The sequence below is a fragment of the Kogia breviceps genome, chromosome 1 (genome assembly GCF_026419965.1).
Source record: "Kogia breviceps isolate mKogBre1 chromosome 1, mKogBre1 haplotype 1, whole genome shotgun sequence".
Lineage (NCBI taxonomy): Eukaryota > Metazoa > Chordata > Mammalia > Artiodactyla > Physeteridae > Kogia > Kogia breviceps.
This window is the reverse complement of record NC_081310.1, coordinates 144,156,053-144,178,450: the sequence shown is the minus strand read 5'-3', so window position 1 is coordinate 144,178,450 and position 22,398 is coordinate 144,156,053. Positions and strand designations below refer to the sequence as shown.

The window sequence follows — 22,398 nt, the reverse complement described above, 5'->3', positions numbered from 1 at the left end:
CCTCATGCCCACTGTTGATGTTCCAGGAGCTTTGCAACTCTGGGCCAGAAGGGTGAATGGGGATCCAACTATGCAACATGGCACTCGTACTCACCAGTTCATTGTCTCAGGCTTGCCAATAGAAGGGGCAGTGAGTCAGAGTGGAGGGGTCATGAATCCAGAAGTCAGGGGCCCTGGATTCCACTCTCAGCCCCTCTATCTGTCCCTTGAGTAGCCTTAAGCAAGTCATCTCTTGTCCCCAGGGCTTAGTTTCCCCATTGATAAAATGAAACACTGAATTAATTGTTAATCTGAAGAATCTCTTCCTGTTCTGTTGTTCTGGGATGATATTCCATTCTGTCGGGGCCAGGTGTCATTGAGGGGTAATGCATTATATACATGATTTGCAAACTTGATGTTACTGCTTTTGTTAACCAACCTAATCACACTCTTTTTAATTGCTTCAGGAGACTGAGTGCCCCTCCAGTTAAATGCCTGTTTTCCCACTGGCTCATTGAACTCATTGAATCTTTTATTCTATGGACCCTGCTGGACAAGTTAGACCCATTTTCCAGTTTGGTTAAGGAGACCAGTTATCTGAGAGATGTTAACCTTTATCGCCAAACTGGAGCTTGACATTTTATACAAGCATAATTCAAGGGATACCATATTTATTTGTCTAACTCCTTGGCCCCATCCTCATCTTCTCACTGATATTTGCAACTCAAAAATAATGCAAGGTGTGTCCAAGACCTTCCCTGCCCTCTGGGGATATTTACTTATCTTTCCAACCCACACCTCTGTTTATTAGATCACTGGGATCAGCTGGATTTCCACAGCGGTCTCTAGGTAGATTCACTGGATCCAAGAGGACTTGACGTTTCCTCCCTTCTGTCAGCACTCTACCACTGGATTGCATGAGATTGCTGAGGTGTCTGTGAAGGACCATGAGCGGGTGGGAATACAGGCTCTTTCCCATTTGCCCCTTGGGTCCCTGGCAAGAATGGGGAGCTTTGTGAGCCCAGTTAACTCTTGGGGAGTGCCTTTGGGTGGGGTGCCTGGGATGGGGGTGACAGTCCTCCCTCCGGAGCTGCACAAGGAACAGGAAGGGAAGAATGGAGTGAGAGAGAGCTGAGGGAATGGTCTTCCCGAGCCAGCTTTTGCTTTAATTTATCTTGTTTTTTCTCCTATGACAAAGGGAATGTTTATTAATAACAGTTCAGAACATCACAATGTCAAAAGCACTCACTTGTTTTAATCCACACAATGGGCCTATGAGATCAGCTGTGATGGACATTTGCAGCGTTAACTTTCTTGGTTCTTGCCAGGACACAGGATGTCTTCTAGGGAACGGCTGAATGTGCACCCAAAAATGCCCCCAACAACATGGCATTCACTCAGTGTGTTGACCATGGTTTGTGATCCAGTCTTGGGCCTTGTGGATCCAGAAGGGTACCTAGGACATGATCTGCATTATTCAAGCTCCTAGAGGCTGAAATATAAAAAGCTGGATGTTCATGCATTAATTTATAGTGAGAATTGCAGCTGTTGGGCCAACCAGAAGGCTTGAGTCAGCAGATAGGAACATCCTCTCCCAGCATGCTAATTATTTCAGAAGCCAAATTATAATCAGAAGGCCAATTTTTTCACTTTAAGTGAAAGATACAAATTTTAAGTGAACCAGATGTTCATGTTAGCCCAGCCTCTCCTGACAGATAAATGACATAGGAAACCAAATTATTAAAAGATTGCTTAGGGAGCAGGGAACCAGAGAAAGGGGCATTTGCCAATCCTAAGGTGTGTCTTTCAGCGGCTTGAGTCCACCCCACATCCCATGGAAGGAAGAGCCTTGTCAAGAAAACTGTGATGCTTAAGTCTGATGAGCAATGCCTTTCTCTCCCTGCACTAGGCATGGACAGGCACTGCCAACACAGGCCTTGGCAACTCCCCATTTCCAATGCTTCTGTTTCCCATGGTCCTTGTCCAAACAGGGTTACAGTACAAATAATTAGTTTTCTGCTTACTTTCTGGGATTGTTCCCAAGCCATCTCAATTGGAATTCTTGCAGTTCCAGAACTTGTTAGTCACACATTTATAAACAGTGTCTTAGTTTCCTAGCACAGATGGCTAATCCAATTCACTAAGTATGGATTTTACTAGTTTAGCTCTTAAAAAGCTTGTTTTTGATTTCAGGAGCAGCATTGCACTTTCTATATAAAAATACATACGTGTGTGTGTTTCACAGATTTGGAAATGGAGACTCAGAGGGGTCTGAATGCCTTGCCCAGGGTCACACAGCTGGTGATTGGTAGAGCTGGAACTCAAACCCAGATCTTCTGAGTTCAGGTCCCTCACTTGTTCCACTGAATGTAATTGAGTCTTCTCCTATTAGGAAGTGTCACTTTGAAGCAAGAAAGGAAAATCAATATGTTTTTAAGAATTAGCTTTAAAAAATGTTAACTGATTTTTTTTTTCTAAGTGGCGGGGCTGGGTGGAGACATGAAAGTGTGCAGTGGAGGAGATGAGAAGATGTAAATAAAAAGGTCATTCCAATGTAGCCGCCTGCTGCTGGCAGTCATGAGGTCCTAGCATAGAGCATCCAGTGACCTTGTCTGAGAGTACATAGTAAGTAGATGTGTTTTGTTGCAGAATCTGAGTCTATCAGAGGCAAAAGGAAAAATCCTCCACTATCAAGTGACCTTGCAGGAGGTAGCAGGGGGGAAAGCCACACTACAGAACACCACAGAACACACCTCCTGGACCTGGGTCATTCCCAGAACTGGGAACTGGGCTGTGTCTGTGTCTGCAGCTAACTCGAAAGGCAGTTCCCTGCCCACTCATATTAACATAACGGACCTGTGTGGGGCAGGTAAGTACCAAATTTTCTTTAATATTACTTGTAGGAAATTGTTTTACTAATCTCTTATCTCCCTCAGGTCCAGCTCAGGGCCTGGTATGAGTAGCACAGGAGTTTAGAATTTGGAGTCAACAGCCTTCAGAGGCCGTCTGAAATTTCCATTTAGCCAGTGAGTGTCCTTGGACAAGTGAATTAACACCTCTGAGCTTCAATTTCCCCCTCTCTAAACTAGGGATTTTATTACGTGAATTACAGGTCATTGTGAGATTAAATACAGAGACTAATACATAGCAGGTGCTTAATAAATACTAGTTAAGGAAATATTCATTACATTAAATTGAACACTAATATCTGGCTAATTTTTCCGGAAGCAAGAATAATATGTGTTGTCAAGTTCTAGAAAAAGCATACGTATAGTCAAAATATGTTTTAAAACTAATAGTATTAAAATGAAATTCTGGCTGTTATGGAACTATAGTACAATTTTGCTATAATACAGCTCTTTATTACACAAATTTAGATATGTATCCAATTATCTACACTGAAAACCTCCCAACTAGCTATACACATTTTATAGTTGCATCCCTGAAAACTAACTTAGGATGTAAGCCCGTAATTCATCAAAAAAAAATAGATATTAAAGCTATTTCTCAAGATCTATATAATAAAAGTATTTCAAGTCAAAATCATTGGCCTAACTTTTTCAAAAAATGCCTGATAGAATAAAACTCTATAATTAGATCCTTCCTTAAAATTCAGTGTAACAGTTTATCCACATGGGGGTCTAGTAATTATCATTTTGAAGAAGCTTCTACCAAAAATAATTATCTTATAGACACTGTCGAACCTTGGTTATATGTCGTTTCAGTCATACATCTGTAAATGTAGAGGTAATATAGTAGATAAAAATACAAATAAATATTGATATAACCTTGGGTTGGCATATGAGTTAGGAATCGCTCTTAGGAGTAAGAGTTGCTCTTACCAAAGGCCTGACTACAGTGACTTATTTATCCTCTTGTATAAAAAAAATTTGGATGTGGACAGCCCAGGGCTAGTGTGACAGCTTCATAATATTGTGAGGACTCCAGGCTCCTTCCTTCTATACCCACTGCCAAGTTGACTTCCATCCACAAGATGGAAGTGGTCCAGGATGGCTGCTGGAGCTCTAGCTATTTCCTTCTAGGCAACAGAAAAGAAGAAGGGAGAAGCCTCAACTCTCACTCTTGAGGAGTTTTGCCCCAGATCACACAACAACCCTTGCAGTCATTGACCCTAACTGGTCACCTGATCACACCCAACTGCAAAGGAGGCTCAGAAATACATTGTTCCCTTGCTAAAGAAGATGAGGAGAGGGTATTTGGTAGGTAACTGGTAATCTCTGCCTCATGTGGGGAAGGCATGAAACCTGAAGGAAAAGATGGATTAACTATGGGGAAAAAATCTTAAACTTTATGCATAGTAAAGTAAAAAATTTAAAAACACCATAAATAAGGCTTTAAAATGCAAAGAGCAATTTAAGAAAAGTGTATGCTACATTTTTGGCAAAAAGAGGATTGATTATCTATATATGTAAGTTTTCAAATAATAAGAGATCATGGGATATGAACAGGCTACTCAAAACATAAATATAAAATAAAAGTAATAATAAAGATACGAAAATGTTTAGCCTAGTTAGCAATCAATGAGATGCAAATTTTGAAAAAAGATGAGAAATCAAACCAGACCGAGAACGAGTAAGTAGAATTAGCATAACCTATATTGGTGAGAGTGTGGGGAAAAGATACCCTTGTATACTGCTGGCAGGTGTGTAAATTGGTACAACTTTCTTAAGAGAAAGTTGGCAATTGATAACACTAACAAACTTTAATTATGAACAAATCTTTTGATCAAGAAATTCTGCCATTAGAAATGTGTCCTCGGGACTTCCCTGGTGGCACAGTGGTTAAGAATCCACCCTCCAATGCAGGGGACGTGGGTTCGAGCCCTGGTCCAGCAAGATCCCACATGCTGTGGGGCAACTAAGCCTGTGCACCACAACTACTGAGCCTGCGTGCCACAACTACTGAAGCCCATGTGCCTAGAGCTGTGCTCTGCAACAAGAGAAGCCACCACAATGAGAAGACCGTGCACTTCAATGAAGAGTAGCCCCTGCTCAATGCAACTGAAGAAAGCCCGTGCACAGCAATAAAAACCCAATGCAACAACAACAACAACAAAGGAAATGTATCCTAGCAAATAATAAGGCATGAGCTTAAAAAAATGTAAGCACGGGCTTCCCTGGTGGTGCAGTGGTTGAGAATCTGCCTGTTAATTCAGGGGACATGGGTTCGAGCCCTGGTCTGGGAAGATCCCACATGCCACAGATCAACTAGGCCCATGAGCCACGACTACTGAGTCTGTGCGTCTAGAGCCTGTGCTCCACAACAAGAGAGGCCGCAATAGTGAGAGGCCTGTGCACCGTGATGAAGAGTGGCCCCCGCTTGCCACAACTAGAGAAAGCCGTCGCACAGAAACGAAGACCCAACACAGCCAAAAATAAATAAATAAATAAATAAATTTTTTTAAAGCCAAGCATTTGAAGCCCTTTAAAAAAAAACAACAAAAATAGTAAGCACAAAAATGTTTGTTGAAATGTTTTTGAAATAATGAAATACCTCAAACAGCCTAAATATTTAATAATAGAGGATGGATTGGTTAAATATATCATGACCCTCACCCACCTTAATCCCACTCCAGCATTAAAGTGATATTGTAGCTATGTTTTAATGGTGTGGAAAGATGCACATAATAAGTGAAAAAGTAGGCTTTCAAAAATATACATGGTATGATGTCATTTAAAAATATATATTTACACAAATACACATTTTAGCATAGTAAAAAAAAATCTAGGAGAATGTACATGGAAATATTAACAGAAACCATATCTACAATAAGGTATTAGAGGTGATTTTTATATTTAATTTTTTTTCTTCAATGAATAAGTACTATGTATATAATTTTTTTTTTTTTTTTTTTTTTTTTTTTGCGGTACGCGGGCCTCTCACTGTTGTGGCCTCTCCCGCTGCGGAGCACAGGCTCCGGACGCGCAGGCTCAGCAGCCATGGCTCACGGGCCCAGCCGCTCCGCGGCATGTGGGATCTTCCCGGACCAGGGCACGAACCCGTGTCCGCTGCATCGGCAGGCGGACTCTCAACCACTGCGCCACCAGGGAAGCCCTATGTATATAATTTTTAAAGGGAATTCTGTTTGGGGGAAATTGAGATCTTACCACTGTTTAGTATCCTGCTCTTGTTAAGATGTAGTATGTCAAAATACGTTACTTCTTTAAACCTCACTGCAGATGGGTCTTGAGTATATAAGCTTCTTGAATTTTCTGGCCCATTCCAGCTTCTTTATTTAGATTTGGAAACAGCTTCTCAAAATGACACATTCATTATTTTAGAGTTGGCCTCTACATTATTGATTCAACAAAAATTTATTGAGATTACTATATAAGGTAACTGGAATTCAGTAAGAGGTAAAAAATACAGTCAAGGTCCTACAGTTACATTTTGATATTTTGTCCAGTGGGAGGGGTAGACATATAAACAAGTAAACTGCAGTACAGGATAAGTGTAATATTAGAGGTGTGCACAGGGCACTCTAGGAACAGAGAAAAGCTGAAGCATGGGCTTGGAGAGGAGGCTACATGTGAACAGAAATGGAGACACAAGATGGTGTTAGCCAGGCGAAGTAGTGCAGGTGTGCAGGCGTGAGAGTTTGCTTTAAAGTGAGATCTGAGCAGGCATATAAGTTGAAAAGGAGAAGTGGGGTGGGAAAGAGTTGAAGGTAAAGGGGAAAGGGGATCATTAATGGAATGAAGTTCCTGGGGAGCTGAAAGATGATAGGATCCAATAACAAAAAAGATGTAAGACACACACTTCTTCCTCTAAGAATTGGAAGGTGTTAAATAAGGGTGAGGCTCAATAAGGAGGAACGTGGAGGGGTGGTAAAGTAGGATATTGAAACAGTTCTCTAGAACTGAGCTGTGGCTAAGAGGGTCCTAGTCCCAGAAATCTCAAGAGCCTATTGTCTCTCCTAAGGCCACACCTAAACCATCCAATAAGAGTAGTTGTGCACCCCAGCGAGACCTGGAGGACAGATTTGCAAACCACATGGTCCCATCCTGGAGCCCTCTTTTCTTATGCAAATTCTGAATGATCTGTAGGAATAGCGTACCATGATTTTTGTCTCCCTCTCTTTCAATATATGTTCACACTACTCACATAAATAGCTTTCCTTCTAGGAGAAGAAAAATAATGCCCAAAGAGGCAGAATTATGTTGATTTTGAGAAAGTAGAGACAACTTTGTTATAAAAGGTATATGCCACAGCATTGCATATCAAGAAGCACTAGAATGATTTTGTTGGTTTATGATGAAAATTGAATGTGTGTTAAACCCACCAGTCAACAGGTAAAACATATTTAATATTTCAGACCAGTCCCTGTGCTCAAGAATTCTTGAAACTATGGCAAGAAACAGAAAGCAGTACAGCCATAAATAGAGGCCCACACAGATGTCAGAGACTGAGGTCCCAGGAGGTGACGTAACTTGGCCAAGATCATATACACAATTAGTGGCAGAGCTGGACTGAAAAACCAAGCCACCTGTCTCTTAGGTGGGCACTTTTTCCAAATACTTTATGACTTCATAACTCTATTTAGAAGTTCTCAGTGAAAATGGAGATGGGAAGTCGAATGATAGAGGCTAAAGGAATAATTTTGAAAGGTGTCAGAGAGGTGAGTTGTTAGCAGAGTTCTAAAGGAGAGAGCATGCCCTGGCAAACATGATGGGGAGGAAATTCAGGCTGGCTCCTGGCAAGTGTGGTGACTCAGAGGCTGGGCAATGCCAGGTTGATTTACTTAGCTAATGGCAAAGAGAGCAGTGGTTAGAAAGGCTCTTTGGCTATTTTAGCCCATCATCTGGCAAAGGGTCTTGCAAACGCTAGGTTCTCAATACATATTACTGAATGAATACATTTTATTCTCCAAAACAAAACAAAAGCAAACTTGTGACATAGCCAGAAAATAAGATATCAAGGCAAATGAAGATAAAGAGCCAGGGCTGGGGAATTCCAGTTCCTGGCAAAGTAGCCAACACACAGCTTCCATGCTCTCACTACCAAACCTGCCCTGAAGATGCCACAGGAGAGACAGGACAGGATGGCTGAGCGCCTGTGGATGGGTAATAGTGATAAAGGGGGAGGGCTGAGGTAGCACTTGTTGGTTGCACTCCTTTTTCTTCCCCTTGTTGCCCTGAGATGTCCATCGCCTGGGCATTTTTACTATGGGCAGGAAAGTCTGGAGGGCAGGGCAGAGTAACTTCAAGGAAGCCCTAGAACCTGAGAAAGAGTGCCTGAGATTTTCTTCTGCCACCCACCCCATGGCCTGGCAATTATAGAAGAGAATAACAGCCCCACTCCCCCATGAAGAGCAGTGCCATCCACAGAGACATGGGTAGGTTCTGGAGCTGCCAGGTGCACCTACAAGGAACAGGAGACAGGCAGAGCTTAGAGTGAATCACTACAGGCTCGCTGGCTTTCCTCTCTGAAAAGCTCCTCCACCTCACCTAAACTTACCTGTAGGAGCATGAGCTCTGGCTAAACTTTCACTCCTCCCCCCACAGAAAAATAAAGGCCAAGGCTGCTGATCAATCCAATAAAATGAAACATGATCCCAAAGGAGAAAATTAGTAGAAATCTGAGGGGCACAAATTCTGAGAAAGAAAGGCAGCAAATGGCACTACCTGTATGGTAGGAAGTATAACCAGCACAACAGAAAGAGCAAGAGTTTAGAATAAGCATAATAAGTATCCTTAGAAGGATAAGAGAGGATGCTAGGAACATAAATCAGAAATAGGTGGTTGTGGAAAAGGCCCAAATAAAGAGATTCAGTATGGAAAGTTCAGTTGTTGAAATAATGAACTCACCCAATGGGTTGGATTGCAGAAAGGACTCATCTGAAGATTGAAAGAGTATGTGGAAGATTGGATGAGAAACTCTTTGAAAAGTCATCAAAAGGGGAAAAGAATTTGAAAAATGAGAAGACTTAAAACACTGAAAGAATAAAAAGAGGGGCTTCCCTGGTGGCGCAGTGGTTGGGAGTCCGCCTGCCGATGCAGGGGACGCGGGTTCGTGCCCCGGTCTGGGAAGATCCCACGTGCCGCTGAGCGGCTGGGCCCGTGAGCCATGGCCGCTGAGCCTGGGCGTCCGGAGCCTGTGCTCCGCAATGGGAGAGGCCGCAACAGTGAGAGGCCTGCAAAAAAAACAAACAAACAAACAAACAAAAAAAAAAAGAATAAAAAGAGAAGTAATGACAACCACCTAAAAGGAGTCCCAGGGCTTCCCTGGTGGCTCAGTGGTTGGGAATCTGCCTACCAATGCAGGGGACACGGGTTCGAGCCCTGGTCTGGGAAGATCCCACATGCCATGAAGCAACTAAGCCCGTGAGCCACAACTACTGAGCCTGCGCGTCTGGAGCCTGTGCTCCGCAACAAGAGAGGCCATGATAGTGAGAGGCCCGTGCACCATGATGAAGAGTGGCTCCCGCTCGCCGCAACTGGAGAAAGCCCTCGCACAGCAACAAAGACCCAACACAGCCAAAAATAAATTAATTAATAAATTTTTTTAAAAAAATCCCAATAAGAAAAAAAGTAAATGAAAGGGAAAAGTATTCTAAAATATTTATCAAGAATATTATAGAATGTACTACTCTGATGCAGGATGTCAATAGTGGGGGAGGCGATGTGTGTATGGGGGCAGGGGTGTGTAGAAAATCTCTGTGCCTCCCTCTCAATTTTGCCATGAACTTAAAACAGCTTTAAAAAATAAAGTCTATTAAAAAAGAAAGAAAGAAGAAACGAATAAGAGTGCAGAATGATCAAGCAGGTGTTGCTCCCAAAAATACAAAGATGGATCAGTATCAGAAAAATGCATCATTGTAATTCATTACTTTAATACTGAAAGAGAAAAAAAAGGATATGTTCTTAACAGATGTAGAAAAGTATTCAATAAACAAAGTTTTTAGTAAATAAATAGTATTTTATAAAAATAAAATCTATGAAAGCTATGAATAAAAGAAAACTTTTTAGCTTTGCTAAGACTTTCTACCAAAAACATGCAGCAAGCATCATAGTAATAAAGATATGTAGGAACATTCTCTTTAAAATTGCAAGATAAAAGCAAAAAAAAAAGGAATAAGATTTAATTCAAATATTGAAAAGAGAAGATATTTTAAGTGTACAGCTAATAAGGTTATTACATGGAAATTTTAACAAGGGCAATAGACAAATTATTAGAACTAATTAGAGAGTTTAGCAGGTCTGCCAGAATAAGAATAACACACACAAATTAATACTGGAAAAAGCAGTAGAAAATAAGGTGCCATTTAAATAGCAAACTAATAGTATAAAGTGTCTAGGAATTAACCTAAAAAAGAATGCATTAAAACTTTAAGGAGGAATTTTTGAAACTCCATTGAAAGATATAAAAGGAGACCTAAATAATTTCAAATAGCATATTTATAAATGGGACAATTTAACATTGTCTAAATTGAGCTATAAATTTAATATAATTCCAATAAAAGTACCAGCTGAAATTTTTGAGGACTCTGATAAACTGATTCTAAAAGCTTTATGGAAGAATAAAGTATCTTGAATACCCAAGACCACTTTGAAAAAAGAAGAGCAAAATGAGGAGGGACTTTAACCACAAAATAGTCAGGTGTCACAGAGCCTCATAATGTAACCAGTGTGTTCTGGTGAAGAAGCTGACCTAGACACAAACCCATGAATGTATGGAACTTGGTGTGGGACAGGGATGAAACCACATTTGGAAAAATTGATTCACTGTGTGGAAAAAATAAAAAAAGTTTATTCCCTTAAAAAATATGCTTTAGCTAGATTTGGATTAAAAACTTAAATGTGAAAGGTAAAACCAAAAGCCAATGGGCAGAAATATAGTTTAGTATCTTTGTGACCCCAGAATGGAAGGATTTCATAAACAAGACTCAAAATGCACAAACTGTGGATAAATTTACCGACATCAAAGTATGTTTGTGCAACAAACACATCATAAAGTTTTCAGAGATTGAAAGACTGGAGTGAGATATATTTGGTGTTGAAAACTAACAAGTGGTTAATATCTAGAATATAAAAGCTATTTATTTCTGCAAGTCAGGAAGACAGGAAACACAACAGGAAAAATGAGTGAAGTATGAGAAGGGGAAAGTCACACAGCTAGTAATATAGGAAGAGAAGCTCAGCCTCATAAGAAATCAGAAAATGAAAATAAAACCACAATTAAATATCACCTTACATGTACCAGATTGGCAAAATGAGAGTCAGAAAATACCAAGTGCTGGTGGGGAAATGAGAACTTCTTATGCTTTTCTTGTTGGAGTGTCAACTGATTGACTATTTTCGAGATCAACCTCACTGTATATAGTGAAATAGGTGAATGTAGTCTATAATCAAGAAATTCTGTGCATTTAGAGAGAGAGAGAGAGAGAGAGAGAGAGAGTCACTTTTTTTAAAATTGGAGTATAAAATAAATGCAGAGGAAATAGGCAAACTACCTGGAAAAGAATTCAGAGTAATGATAGTAAAGATGATCCAAAATCATGGAAATAGAATAGAGAAAATACAAGAAACATTTAACAAGGACCTAGAAGAACTAAAGAGCAAACAAACAGTAATGAACAACAAAATAACTGAAATTAAAAAACTCTAGGGCTTCCCTGGTGGCGCAGTGGTTGGGAGTCTGCCTGCCGATGCAGGGGATGTGGGTTCGTGCCCCAGTCCAGGGGGATCCCACATGCTGCGGAGCCGCTGGGCCTGTGAGCCATGGCCACTGAGCCTGTGCGTCCGGAGCCTGTGCTCCACGGAGGGAGAGGCCACAGTGGTGAGAGGCCCACGTATCACACACACACACAAAAAAAATACTCTAGAAGGAATCAATAGCAGAATAAATGAGGCAGAAGAACTGTTAAGTGAGCTGGAAGATAGAGTGGTGGAAATAACTGCCACAGAGCAGAATAAAGAAAAAAGAATAGAGGACAGTCTCAGAGACCTCTGGGACAACACTAAGCACACCAATATTAGAATTATAGGCATCCCAGAAGACAAAGAAAAAAAGAAGGTGTCTGAGAAAATATTTGAAGAGATTATAGTTGAAAACTTCCCCAACATGGGAAAGGAAGTAGTCCATCAAGTCCAGGAAGCACAGAGTCCCATACAGGATAAACCCAGGGAGAAACATGCTGTGACACATAATCAAACTAACAAAAATTAAACACAAAGAAAAAATATTAAAAGCAGCAAGGCAAAAGCAACAAATAACATACAAGGGAATCCCCATAAGGTTAACAGCTGATCTTTCAACAGAAGTTCTACAGGCCAGAAGAGAGTGGCAAAATATATTTAAAGTGATGAAAGTGAAAAACCTACAATCAAGATTACTCTACCCAGCAAGGATCTCATTCAGATTTGACAAAGAAATCAAAAGCTTCACAGACAAGCAAAAGTTAAGAGAATTCAGCACCACCAAACCAACTTTACAACAAATGCTAAAGGAACTGCTCTAGGCAGGAAGCACAAGAGAAGGAAAAAACTTGCAAAAACAAACCCAAAACAAGAAAATGATAATAGTAACATATATATCAATAGTTACCTTAAGTGTAAGTGGATTAAATGCCACAAACAAAAGACACAGACTGGCTGAATCGATACAAAAACAAGACCTGTATATATGCTGTCTACAAGAGACCTACTTCAGACCTAGGGACACATACAGACTGAAAGTGAGGGGATGGAAAAAGATATTCCATGCAAATGGAAATCAAAAGAAAACTGGAGTAGCAGTACTCATATCAGACAAAATAGAGTTTAAAATAAAGACTATTACAAGAGACAAGGAAGGACAATATATAATGATGAATGGATCAATCCAAGACAAAGATATAATAATTGTAAATATCTATGCATCCAACATAGGAGCACCTCAATACATAAGGCAAATGCTAACAGCCATAAAAGGGGAAATCAGCAGTAACACAATCATAGTAGGGGACTTTAACACCCCACTTACACCAATGGACAGATCATCCAAACAGAAATAAATAAGGAAACACAAGCTTTAAATGACACCTTATACCAGATGAACTTAATTGATATTTACAGGATATTCCACCCAAAAACAACAAAATACAGTTTCTTCTCAAGTGCACACAGACATTCTCCAGGATAGATCACATCTTATGTCACAAATCAAACCTAGGTAAATTTAAGAAAATTGAAATCGTATCAAGCATCTTTTCCGACCACAACACTATGAGACTAGATATCAATTACAGGAATAAAAACTTTAAAAATGCACACACATGGAGGCTAAACAATACGCTACTAAACAACCAGGAGATCACTGAAGAAATCAAAGAGGAAATAAAAAAATACTGAGAAACAAGTGACAATGAAAACACCCAAAACCTATGGAATGCAGCAAAAGTAGTACTAAGAGGGAAATTTATAGCAATACAATCCTACCTCAAGAAACAAGAAAAATCTCAAATAAACAACCTAACCTTATATCTAAAGCAATTAGAGAAAGACGAAGAACAACAACAACAAAAAACCCAAAGTTAGTAGAAGGAAAGAAATCATAAAGATTAGATCAGAAATAAATGAAAAACAGATGAAGGAAACAATAGCAAAGATCAAGAAAACTAAAAGCTGGTTCTTTGAGAAGATGAACAAAATTGATAAACCATTAGCCAGACTCATCAAGAGAAATAAGGAGAAGATTCAAATCAACAGAATTAGAAATGAAAAAGGAGAAGTAATAACTGACACTGCAGAAATACAAAGGATCATGAGATATTACTACAAACAACTATATGCCAATAAAATGGACAACCTGGAAGAAATGGACACATTCTTAGAAAAGCACAACCTTCTGAGACTGAACCAGGAAGAAATAGAAAATATAAACGGACCAATCACAAGCACTGAAATTAAAACTGTGATTTAAAATCTTCCAACAAACAAAAGCCAAGGACCAGATGGCTTCACAGGAGAATTCTATCAAACATTTAGAGAAGAGCTAACACCAATCCTTCTCAAACTCTCCCAAAATATAGCAGAGAGAGGAACACTCCCCAACTAATTCTACCAGGCCACCATCACCTTGATACCGAAACCAGACAAAGATATTACAAAAAAAGAAAACTACAGGCCAATATCTCTGATTAACATAGATGCAAAAATCCTCAACAAAATACTAGCAAACAGAATCCAAGAGCACATTAAAAGGATCATACACCATGATCAAGTGGGGTTTATTCCAGGAATGCAAGAATTCTTCAGTATACACAAATCAATCAATGTGATACACCATATGAACAAACTGAAGGATAGAAACCATATGATAATCTCAACAGATGCAGAAAAAGCTTTTGACAAAATTCAACCCCCAATTATGATAAAAACTCTCCAGAAAGTGGACATAGAGGGAACTTACCTCAACATAATAAAGGGCATGTATGACAAACCCACAGCCAACATCATTCTCAATGGTGAAAAACTGAAACCACTTCCACTAAGATCAGGAACAAGACAAGGTTGCCCACTCTCACAACTATTATTCAACATAGTTTTGGAAGTCCTAGCCACAGCAATCAGAGAAGAAAAATAAATAAAATGAATCCAAACTGGAAAAGAAGAAGTAAAACTGTCACTGTTTGCAGATGACACGATACTATACATAGAGAACCCCAAAGATGCTACCAGAAAACTTCTGGAGCTAATCAATGAATTTGGTAAAGTAGCAGGATACAAAGTTAGTGCACAGAAATTTCTTGCATTCTTATACACTAATGATGAAAAATCTGAAAGAGAAATTAAGGAAACACTCCCACTGACCATTGCAACAAAAAGAATAAAATACCTAGGAATAAACCTACCTAAGGAGACAAAAGACCTGTATGCAGAAAACTGTAAGACACTGATGAAAGAAATTAAAGCTGATACAAACAGATGGGGAGATATACCATGTTCTTGGATTGGAAAAATCAACATTGTGAAAATGACTATACTACCCAAAGCAATCTACAGATTCGTTGCAATCCCTATCAAACTACCAATGCTATTTTTCCCAGAACTAGAACAAGAAATTTCACAATTTGTATGGAAACACAAAAGACCCCAAATAGCCAAAGCAATCTTGAGAAAGAAAAACGGAGCTGGAGGAATCAGGGTCCTGGACTTCAGACTCTACTACAAAGCTACAGTAATCAAGACAGTGTGGTACTGGCACAAAAACGGAAATATAGATCAATGGAACAGGATAGAGAGCCCAGAGATAAACCCACACACTTATGGTTACCTTATCTTTGACAAAGGAGGCAAGAATATACAGTGGAGAAAAGACAGCCTCTTCAATAAGTGGATCTGGGAAAACTGGACAGCTACATGTAAAAGAATGAAATTAGAACACTTCCTAACACCATACACAAAAATAATCTCAAAATGGATTAGAGACCTAAATGTAAGGCCAGACACTATCAAACTCTTAGAGGAAAAATAGGCAGAACACTCTTTGACATAAATCACAGCAAGGTCTTTTTTGACCCACCTCCTAGAATAATAGGAATAAAATAAAAAATAAACAAATGGGACCTAATGAAACTTTAAAGCATTTGCACAGCAAAGGAAACCATAAACAAGACGAAAAGACAACCCTCAGAATGGGAGAAAATAATTGCAAACGAAGCAACTGACAAAGGATTAGTCTGCAAAATATACAAGCAGCTCATGCAACTCAATATCAAAACAACAAACAACCCAATCTAAAACTGGGCAGAAGACCTAAATAGACGTTTCTCCAAAGAAGATGTACAGATTGCCAACCAACACGTGAAAAGATGTGCAACATCACTAATCATTAGAGAAATGCAAATCAAAACCACAATGAGGTATCACCTCATACCAGTCAGACTGGCCATCATCAAAAAATCTACAAACAATAAATGCTGGAGAGGGTGTAGAGAAAAGGGAATCCTCCTGCACCGTTGGTGAGAATATTAATTGATACAGCCACTATAGAGAACAGTATGGACGTTCCTTAAAAAACTAAAAATAAAACTATTATATGACCCAGCAATCCCACTACTGGGCATATACCCTGAGAAAACCATAATTCAAAGAGAGTCATGTACCACAATGTTCATTGCAGCACTATTTACAATAACAAGGACTTGGAAGCAACCTAAGTGTCCATCAACAGATGAATGGATAAAGAACATGTGGCACATATATACAATTGAATATTACTCAGCCATAAAAAGAAACGAAATTGAGTTATTTGTAGTGAGGTGGATGGACCTAGAGTCTGTCATACAGAGTGAAGTCAGAAAGAGAAAAACAAATACCATATGCTAACACACATATACGGAATCTAAAAAAAAATGGTACTGATGAACCTAGTGGCAGGGCAGGAATAAAGACGCAGACGTAGAGAACGGACTTGAGGACACGGGGGGGAAGGGGAAGGTGGGACGAAGTGAGAGAGTAACATTGACATCTATACACTACCAAATGTAAAATAGATAGCTAGTGGAAAGCAGCAGCATAGCACAGGGAGATCAGCTCGGTGCTTTGTGACCACCTAGAGGGGTGGGATAGGGAGGGTGGGAGGGAGGCTTAAGAGGGAGGGCATGTGGGGATATATGTATACTTATAGCTGATTCACTTTGTTGTACAACAGAAACATGCAATATTGTAAAGCAATTATATTCCAATAAAGATATTTTAAAAAATTTTTAATAAATGGAGTATAGTTGCTTTACAATATTGTGTTAGTTTCTGCTGTACAGCAAAGTGAATCAGTTATACATATACATATATGCACTCTTTTTTAGATTTCCTTCTCATTTAGATCACCACAGAGCACTGAGTAGAGGTCCCTGTTCTATACAGCAGATTCTCATTAGTTATCTATTTTATATATAGTAGTGTATATATGTCAATCCCAATCTCCCAGTTCATCCCACCCACCCCTTGCCTCCTTGATAACCATAAGTTTGTTTTCTAATCTGTAACTCAGTCTTTGCCTTGCAGATAAATTCATCTGGACCATTTTTCTAGATTCCATATATAAATGATATATGTTATTTGTCTTTCTCTTTCTGACTTACTTCACTCTATATGACAATCTCTAGGTCCATCCACGTTGCTGCAAATGGCATTATTTTGTTCCTCTTTATGGCTGAGTAATATTCCATTGTATTAATATATATGTACCACATCTTCTTTATCCATTCCTCTGTCGATGAACATTTAGGTTGCTTCCATGCCCTGGCTATTGTAAACAGTGCTTCAATGAATATCAGGGTGCATGCATCCTTTCAAATCATGGTTTTCTCTGGTTATATGCCCAGGAATGGGATTGCTGGGTCATATGGTAGCTCTATTTTTAGTTTTTTAATGAACCTTCATACTGTTCTCCATAGTGGCTTTACCAATTTACATTCCCACCAACAGTGTAGGAGGGTGAGAGAGACACTTTTGCACAGGCACAGATGAGGACATGCTAGAGAATATTCATTGCATCCTTGTTTGTGTTGGCAAAAAGTTGGAAGGAAGCTACTGCTTGTCACTTGGAGACTGGACAAAGACAGGGTTGAGGCAGCAGTCTGAAGGAATGAGCTGGATTTTCATATAGCAGCAGGATGGATGTATCCTGGAAACATAATGTTGAGTGAAATAAAAAGTTAGGAAATGCATTAGATTTACTCCAAACATGTTTCATGAAAATTCAACACACCAGCATAAAGCAACACTAATTCTCAAGGACACATATATATGTAAATAAACATATGGGAGGTGGATTAGAAGGATGCATATTATATTCACTAGAGCAGGTACCTTTGGGGACACAGAAATGGGAAGTGAAATGGAAGATGAAGGGGAAAATAATTTCATAAATAACACTACATAGGGTCCTGGCACTGATCTGAGAAGCTGGATGAACAAAATCTGTGAACCTGAAGTTCTTTAAAAGAAATCAGTTCTTGCTACAACTTTGCTGGGTTGAGCTGTTGTTTTTTATATCTTTATCCACTGTGATTTTATTTTTATCCCTCCCCCTCTTTCCCCATAAAGGGTTGCTGGCTCCTCAACAGGTTTCAGCAAACTCAGAGGGCGTGGACAACCTCGTGGTGACATGGACACCTCCGGGTAAAGCTGCCACTGCTGTGCAGGAGTATGTGGTGGAATGGAGGGAACTCCATCCAGGGCCCAGCACGCAGCCCCCTCTAGGCTGGTTGCGGAGTCCCCCCTACAACCTGTCTGCTCTGATTTCAGGTACTTAATTATTCACCTTCCTTCTAGAGGGTTTCTAAGTTCACGTTTTTTGAGGAAATTGCAGGCGGGAACCCAGAGTCATTCCTTCAGTTACAGGCAGCTGCATGCAAAGAAGGATGCACCACTGCAGCCATAGAAGACTCACTGATTAAAAACTCTAGAATTTATGGAAAACTCATGTGCCTGATACAATGCTGTATAAGATGACTGAATAATGAACCCAACAAGCATGGCTGAGAGCTAAGTAGTAGCCAGTCATTGTGATGGACACCTTGTATTTGGGAGTTCATTTAATTTTGAGAACAGTCATGTGTAGCAAGACTTATTATACCCATTGTACAGATGAGGAAACCAGAAGATCTTTCATTTCCAATTCTGCTACTTACTATTTGTATGATAACAAATCCAGAATTATCTATATGATAATTGGTGTCTCTAGTCCTCAAATTCTGAATCTGTCAGTGGTTAAAATCAAGTGATAGAAAGTGTCTGAAAATATATTCAAATAATTGGACAGAAGCTAATCAATGTCTTTTCTTTTTTTTTTTTTACAATTTCATTTTACCCTTGGAGCACATCCTAAATTTCTGTATCATACAATATGAATTTAAACTAAAAAGAAATCTCACAAATAGTCAACCATTCAATCCTGAGCATAAACAACATTGGACAATTGGAAAACAAGGTAGCCAAAGGCTCATTTAATCATTTTTATAAATGATTGCTGTGGTGCACATCTTCCTCCCATCAGAGTCTGACACTTGCCCTTTAGCTTTTATCATAGCAATTCCTAAATGGGGCTTGCTATTCCTGACCAGTGAAAAGAATCCTTAACCTCTTCTCTCAGAGGAGAGATCTAGTCCTAGTCACACTGCAGGCAGTTGATGTTTGCCAAACAAACATTAAAGGGCAAAGTCTCAGGTTTATTTTTTTCAAGTTCTTAATTCACAAACTCTGAAGTCTTACTCTGTTAGCCACAGTCAACTTCTTTTTTTTGAAAATGTTGGGGGTAGGAGTTTATTAATTAATTAATTAATTTTTGCTGTGTTGGGTCTTTGTTTCTGTGCGAGGGCTTTCCCTACTTGTGGCAAGTGGGGGCCACTCTTCATCGCAGTATGCGGGCCTCTCACTATCGTGGTCTCTCTTGTTGCAGAGCACAGGCTCCAGACGCACAGGCTCAGTAGTTGTGGCTCACGGACCTAGTTGCGGCATGTGGGATCCTCCCAGACCAGGGCTCGAACCCGTGTCCCCTGCATTAGCAGGCAGATTCTCAACCACTGCGCCACCAGGGAAGCCCTTTTTAAAATATATATTTATTTATATTTTTGGCTGTGATGGGTCTTTGTTGCTGCATACAGACTTTCTCTAGTTGTGGCGAGCAGGGGCTACTCTTCATTGCGGTGTGCGGCTTCTCATTGCGGTGGCTTCTCTTGTTGCAGAGCATGGGCTCTAGGTGTGGGGGCTTCAGTAGTTGCAGCACTGGGGCTCAGTAGTTGTGACTCGCGAGCTCTAGAGAGCAGCCTCAGTAGCTGTGGTGCACAGGCTTAGTTGCTCTGTGGCATGTGGGATCTTCCTGGACCAGGGCTCGAACCCATGTCCCCTGAATTGGCAGGTGAATTCTTAACCACTGAGCCACCAGGGAAGCCCTACACTCAGCTTCTAAGATTGTTTTGTGTTTGAAGTACTCAGAGGCCTCCCTTACTTACTGATGAATATGTTACCAAAAACCTATTAGTAGAAATTTCTTCTTATTTTAATTTTCCCAAAGAGAAATGGTATTATTTGCATATCAAAGTTAGGTTAGTTAGATGGTCAGTTGCTTGACAATCTTCTTCCAGAATGAATTTCAATGAACAAGGTATGTGACGTGTGTGCATGTGTGTGTGTGTGTGTGCTGAAACATTCAGAACATTCAGAAGCCGAAACTACAGTATTGTGCTCCTTCTATTTTTCTCCTAATTGTTGTTCTATAATAATTCAAAATCATCATAAGATAATTAATGCTAATCAGCAGTATCACCCCAAATTAAAATGTTGATAAATGTATCTTCTGTATGGCAATGGACGTGTTAATTTAATGTGTTAAAACTGTCTATGTGATTTTTAAAGTATAAGTTCAGCATAGAGGTTAAAAGTTTTGCAGCCAGACTATCTGGGTTTGAGTCCTGGCTCTGTCACTTACTAAATTGTATGATCCAGGGCAAATTGCTTAACTTCTCTGTGCCTTGATTTTCTAATCTGTAAAATGGGGGTAGTATCACCTACCCCACTGGGTTATTGTGAAGACTAACTGAAAGAGAAAACGTTTTGAACAGTACCTAGCACATTTTAAGTGCTTAATAATTTAGCTATCATTATTATTATTATTATTATATGTGATGGAGCTAAGATTTTAATAGGTTTTCAAGCTCTAAATCCCATATTTTCATTACACCATGACAACTATTACACCTGACCAGAGGCTACACGCACCCTGCTTAAGGAGACAAGACTTCCACAAATGAAATAAACAGAGAGCACTGCATGATAATACACGAGCCAGTCCTTAACTGTGTGCCTCTTTTAGAGTCTAGCTACTCAGACTTCTAGTGGGTTGTATTCAGTTTTAATCGCTGTACTTAAAAAGAGTGCTGCCTGGATAACCCAGTGAACATCAGAGGAAAGTGAGTAAGCCCTTAGGCGTCGGGAATTTTTAATGTGGAAACCACTTAGCCCATGGAAGAGAATTCTGGATTGGGGCAGTGGTGGGTGGTTGATGGCTGTTACTGGCTTCGACATGTATGTAAGAAAGAGTAGGGTTTCCCTGGTGGTGCTGTGGTTGGGAGTCCGCCTGCCGATGCGGGGGACACGGGTTCATGCCCCGGTCCGGGAGGATCACATGCCGCAGAGCAGCTGGGTCCGTGAGCCATGGCCGCTGAGCCTCTGCGTCCGGAGCCTGTGCTCCGCGGCAGGAGGGGCCCCAACGGTGAGAGGCCCACGTACCGCAAAAAAAAAAAAGAAAGAAAAAAAAGAAAAAGAAAAAAAGAAAGAGTATGTGTCCTTTGTTGTTTTGGAGAGCATAACGAAGGCCCCCTGCATAAAAATTATAAGAAGACAGATGTCAGCTCAATTTTGAGAAAAAACTTTCCTTATACTGATGGTCTCTAATAGGACAGTTGATTGCCCCTCAAGGCAATGTGTTCTCTGTCCCTAGAGTTGTTGCAATAGAACCATTTTTCCTTTAGGGCTGTTATGCCCATCAAATCAGATGAAACACTGGATAGAAAAGGCATTTACTGAACTCTAAACTGCTATATAATTGTAAACGCTTATTATAAACTGTATTAGGATCTACCCCTTTGGGATAGTTTGAACTATATAGTCCCTACAGTTCTTTCCTTTTAGAAATTCTATCTTCTACACACAATGCATAAAAGAGATGACAAGAGAGAATGTTTCCCATACTTAGGAAGCTAAAATGTCTTCCTAAGTATGACATATTCATTTGAATAAAATGAATAATACTGGGTAAGATAACTATTAATTCAAGTTGTTCTCCCACTTGAAAACATTTGATCAACTATGAGTCTGTGTTGATGTTATGTTCTGGAAATACACACTTAAAACTTAACTCATGGGCTTCCCTGGTGGCGCAGTGGTTGCAAGTCCACCTACCGACGCAGGGGACACGGGTTCGTGCCCCGGTCTGGGAAGATCCCACATGCCGCGGAGCGGCTGGGCCCGTGAGCCATGGCCGCTGAGCCTGCACATCCGGAGCCTGTGCTCCGCAACGGGAGAGGCCACAACAGTGAGAGGCCCGCGTACCGCAAAAAACAAACAAACAAACAAAAACTTAACTCATACTTAAGAATTCAAAGTAACCCTCTCCAATAAGTAAGATGACTCATTGTTATCAGATCCTTACCAGTCTTTTCCCAGCATCTGGCTGGCGCCAAGTTGGGTGTTTTGGAGCGGACAACAATAAAGTCCACCTCCTGGATTATAAGTTGGTGTGGCCTAGGCTAGAAACTGTCAGTCCTGTCTTGTCTTGCTGAAAACAGTTCTGACCTTATAGAGACACTCCTTTTACAAATATGTAGACATCACAGTGTCTAGAAAACCTTCCCTGATGCCTAGCTATTTGGGCTCCTCTTCCGTATGGTCCCATCATACTTCCTCTGTGATT

The 22,398-nt window shown here is 40.1% G+C and overlaps 1 protein-coding gene across 1 annotated transcript in view; it reads left to right on the top strand.

Moving 5' to 3' along the window:
• IL12RB2 (interleukin 12 receptor subunit beta 2) overlaps positions 1-22,398 on the top strand; it is an 82,324-nt gene that overhangs the window by 42,622 nt on the left and 17,304 nt on the right. The window contains exons 9-10 of the mRNA XM_059075952.2: positions 2,629-2,848; positions 18,033-18,233. Coding sequence (XP_058931935.1) covers positions 2,629-2,848; positions 18,033-18,233 — 421 coding nt within the window. The remainder of the gene's footprint in view (positions 1-2,628; positions 2,849-18,032; positions 18,234-22,398) is intronic.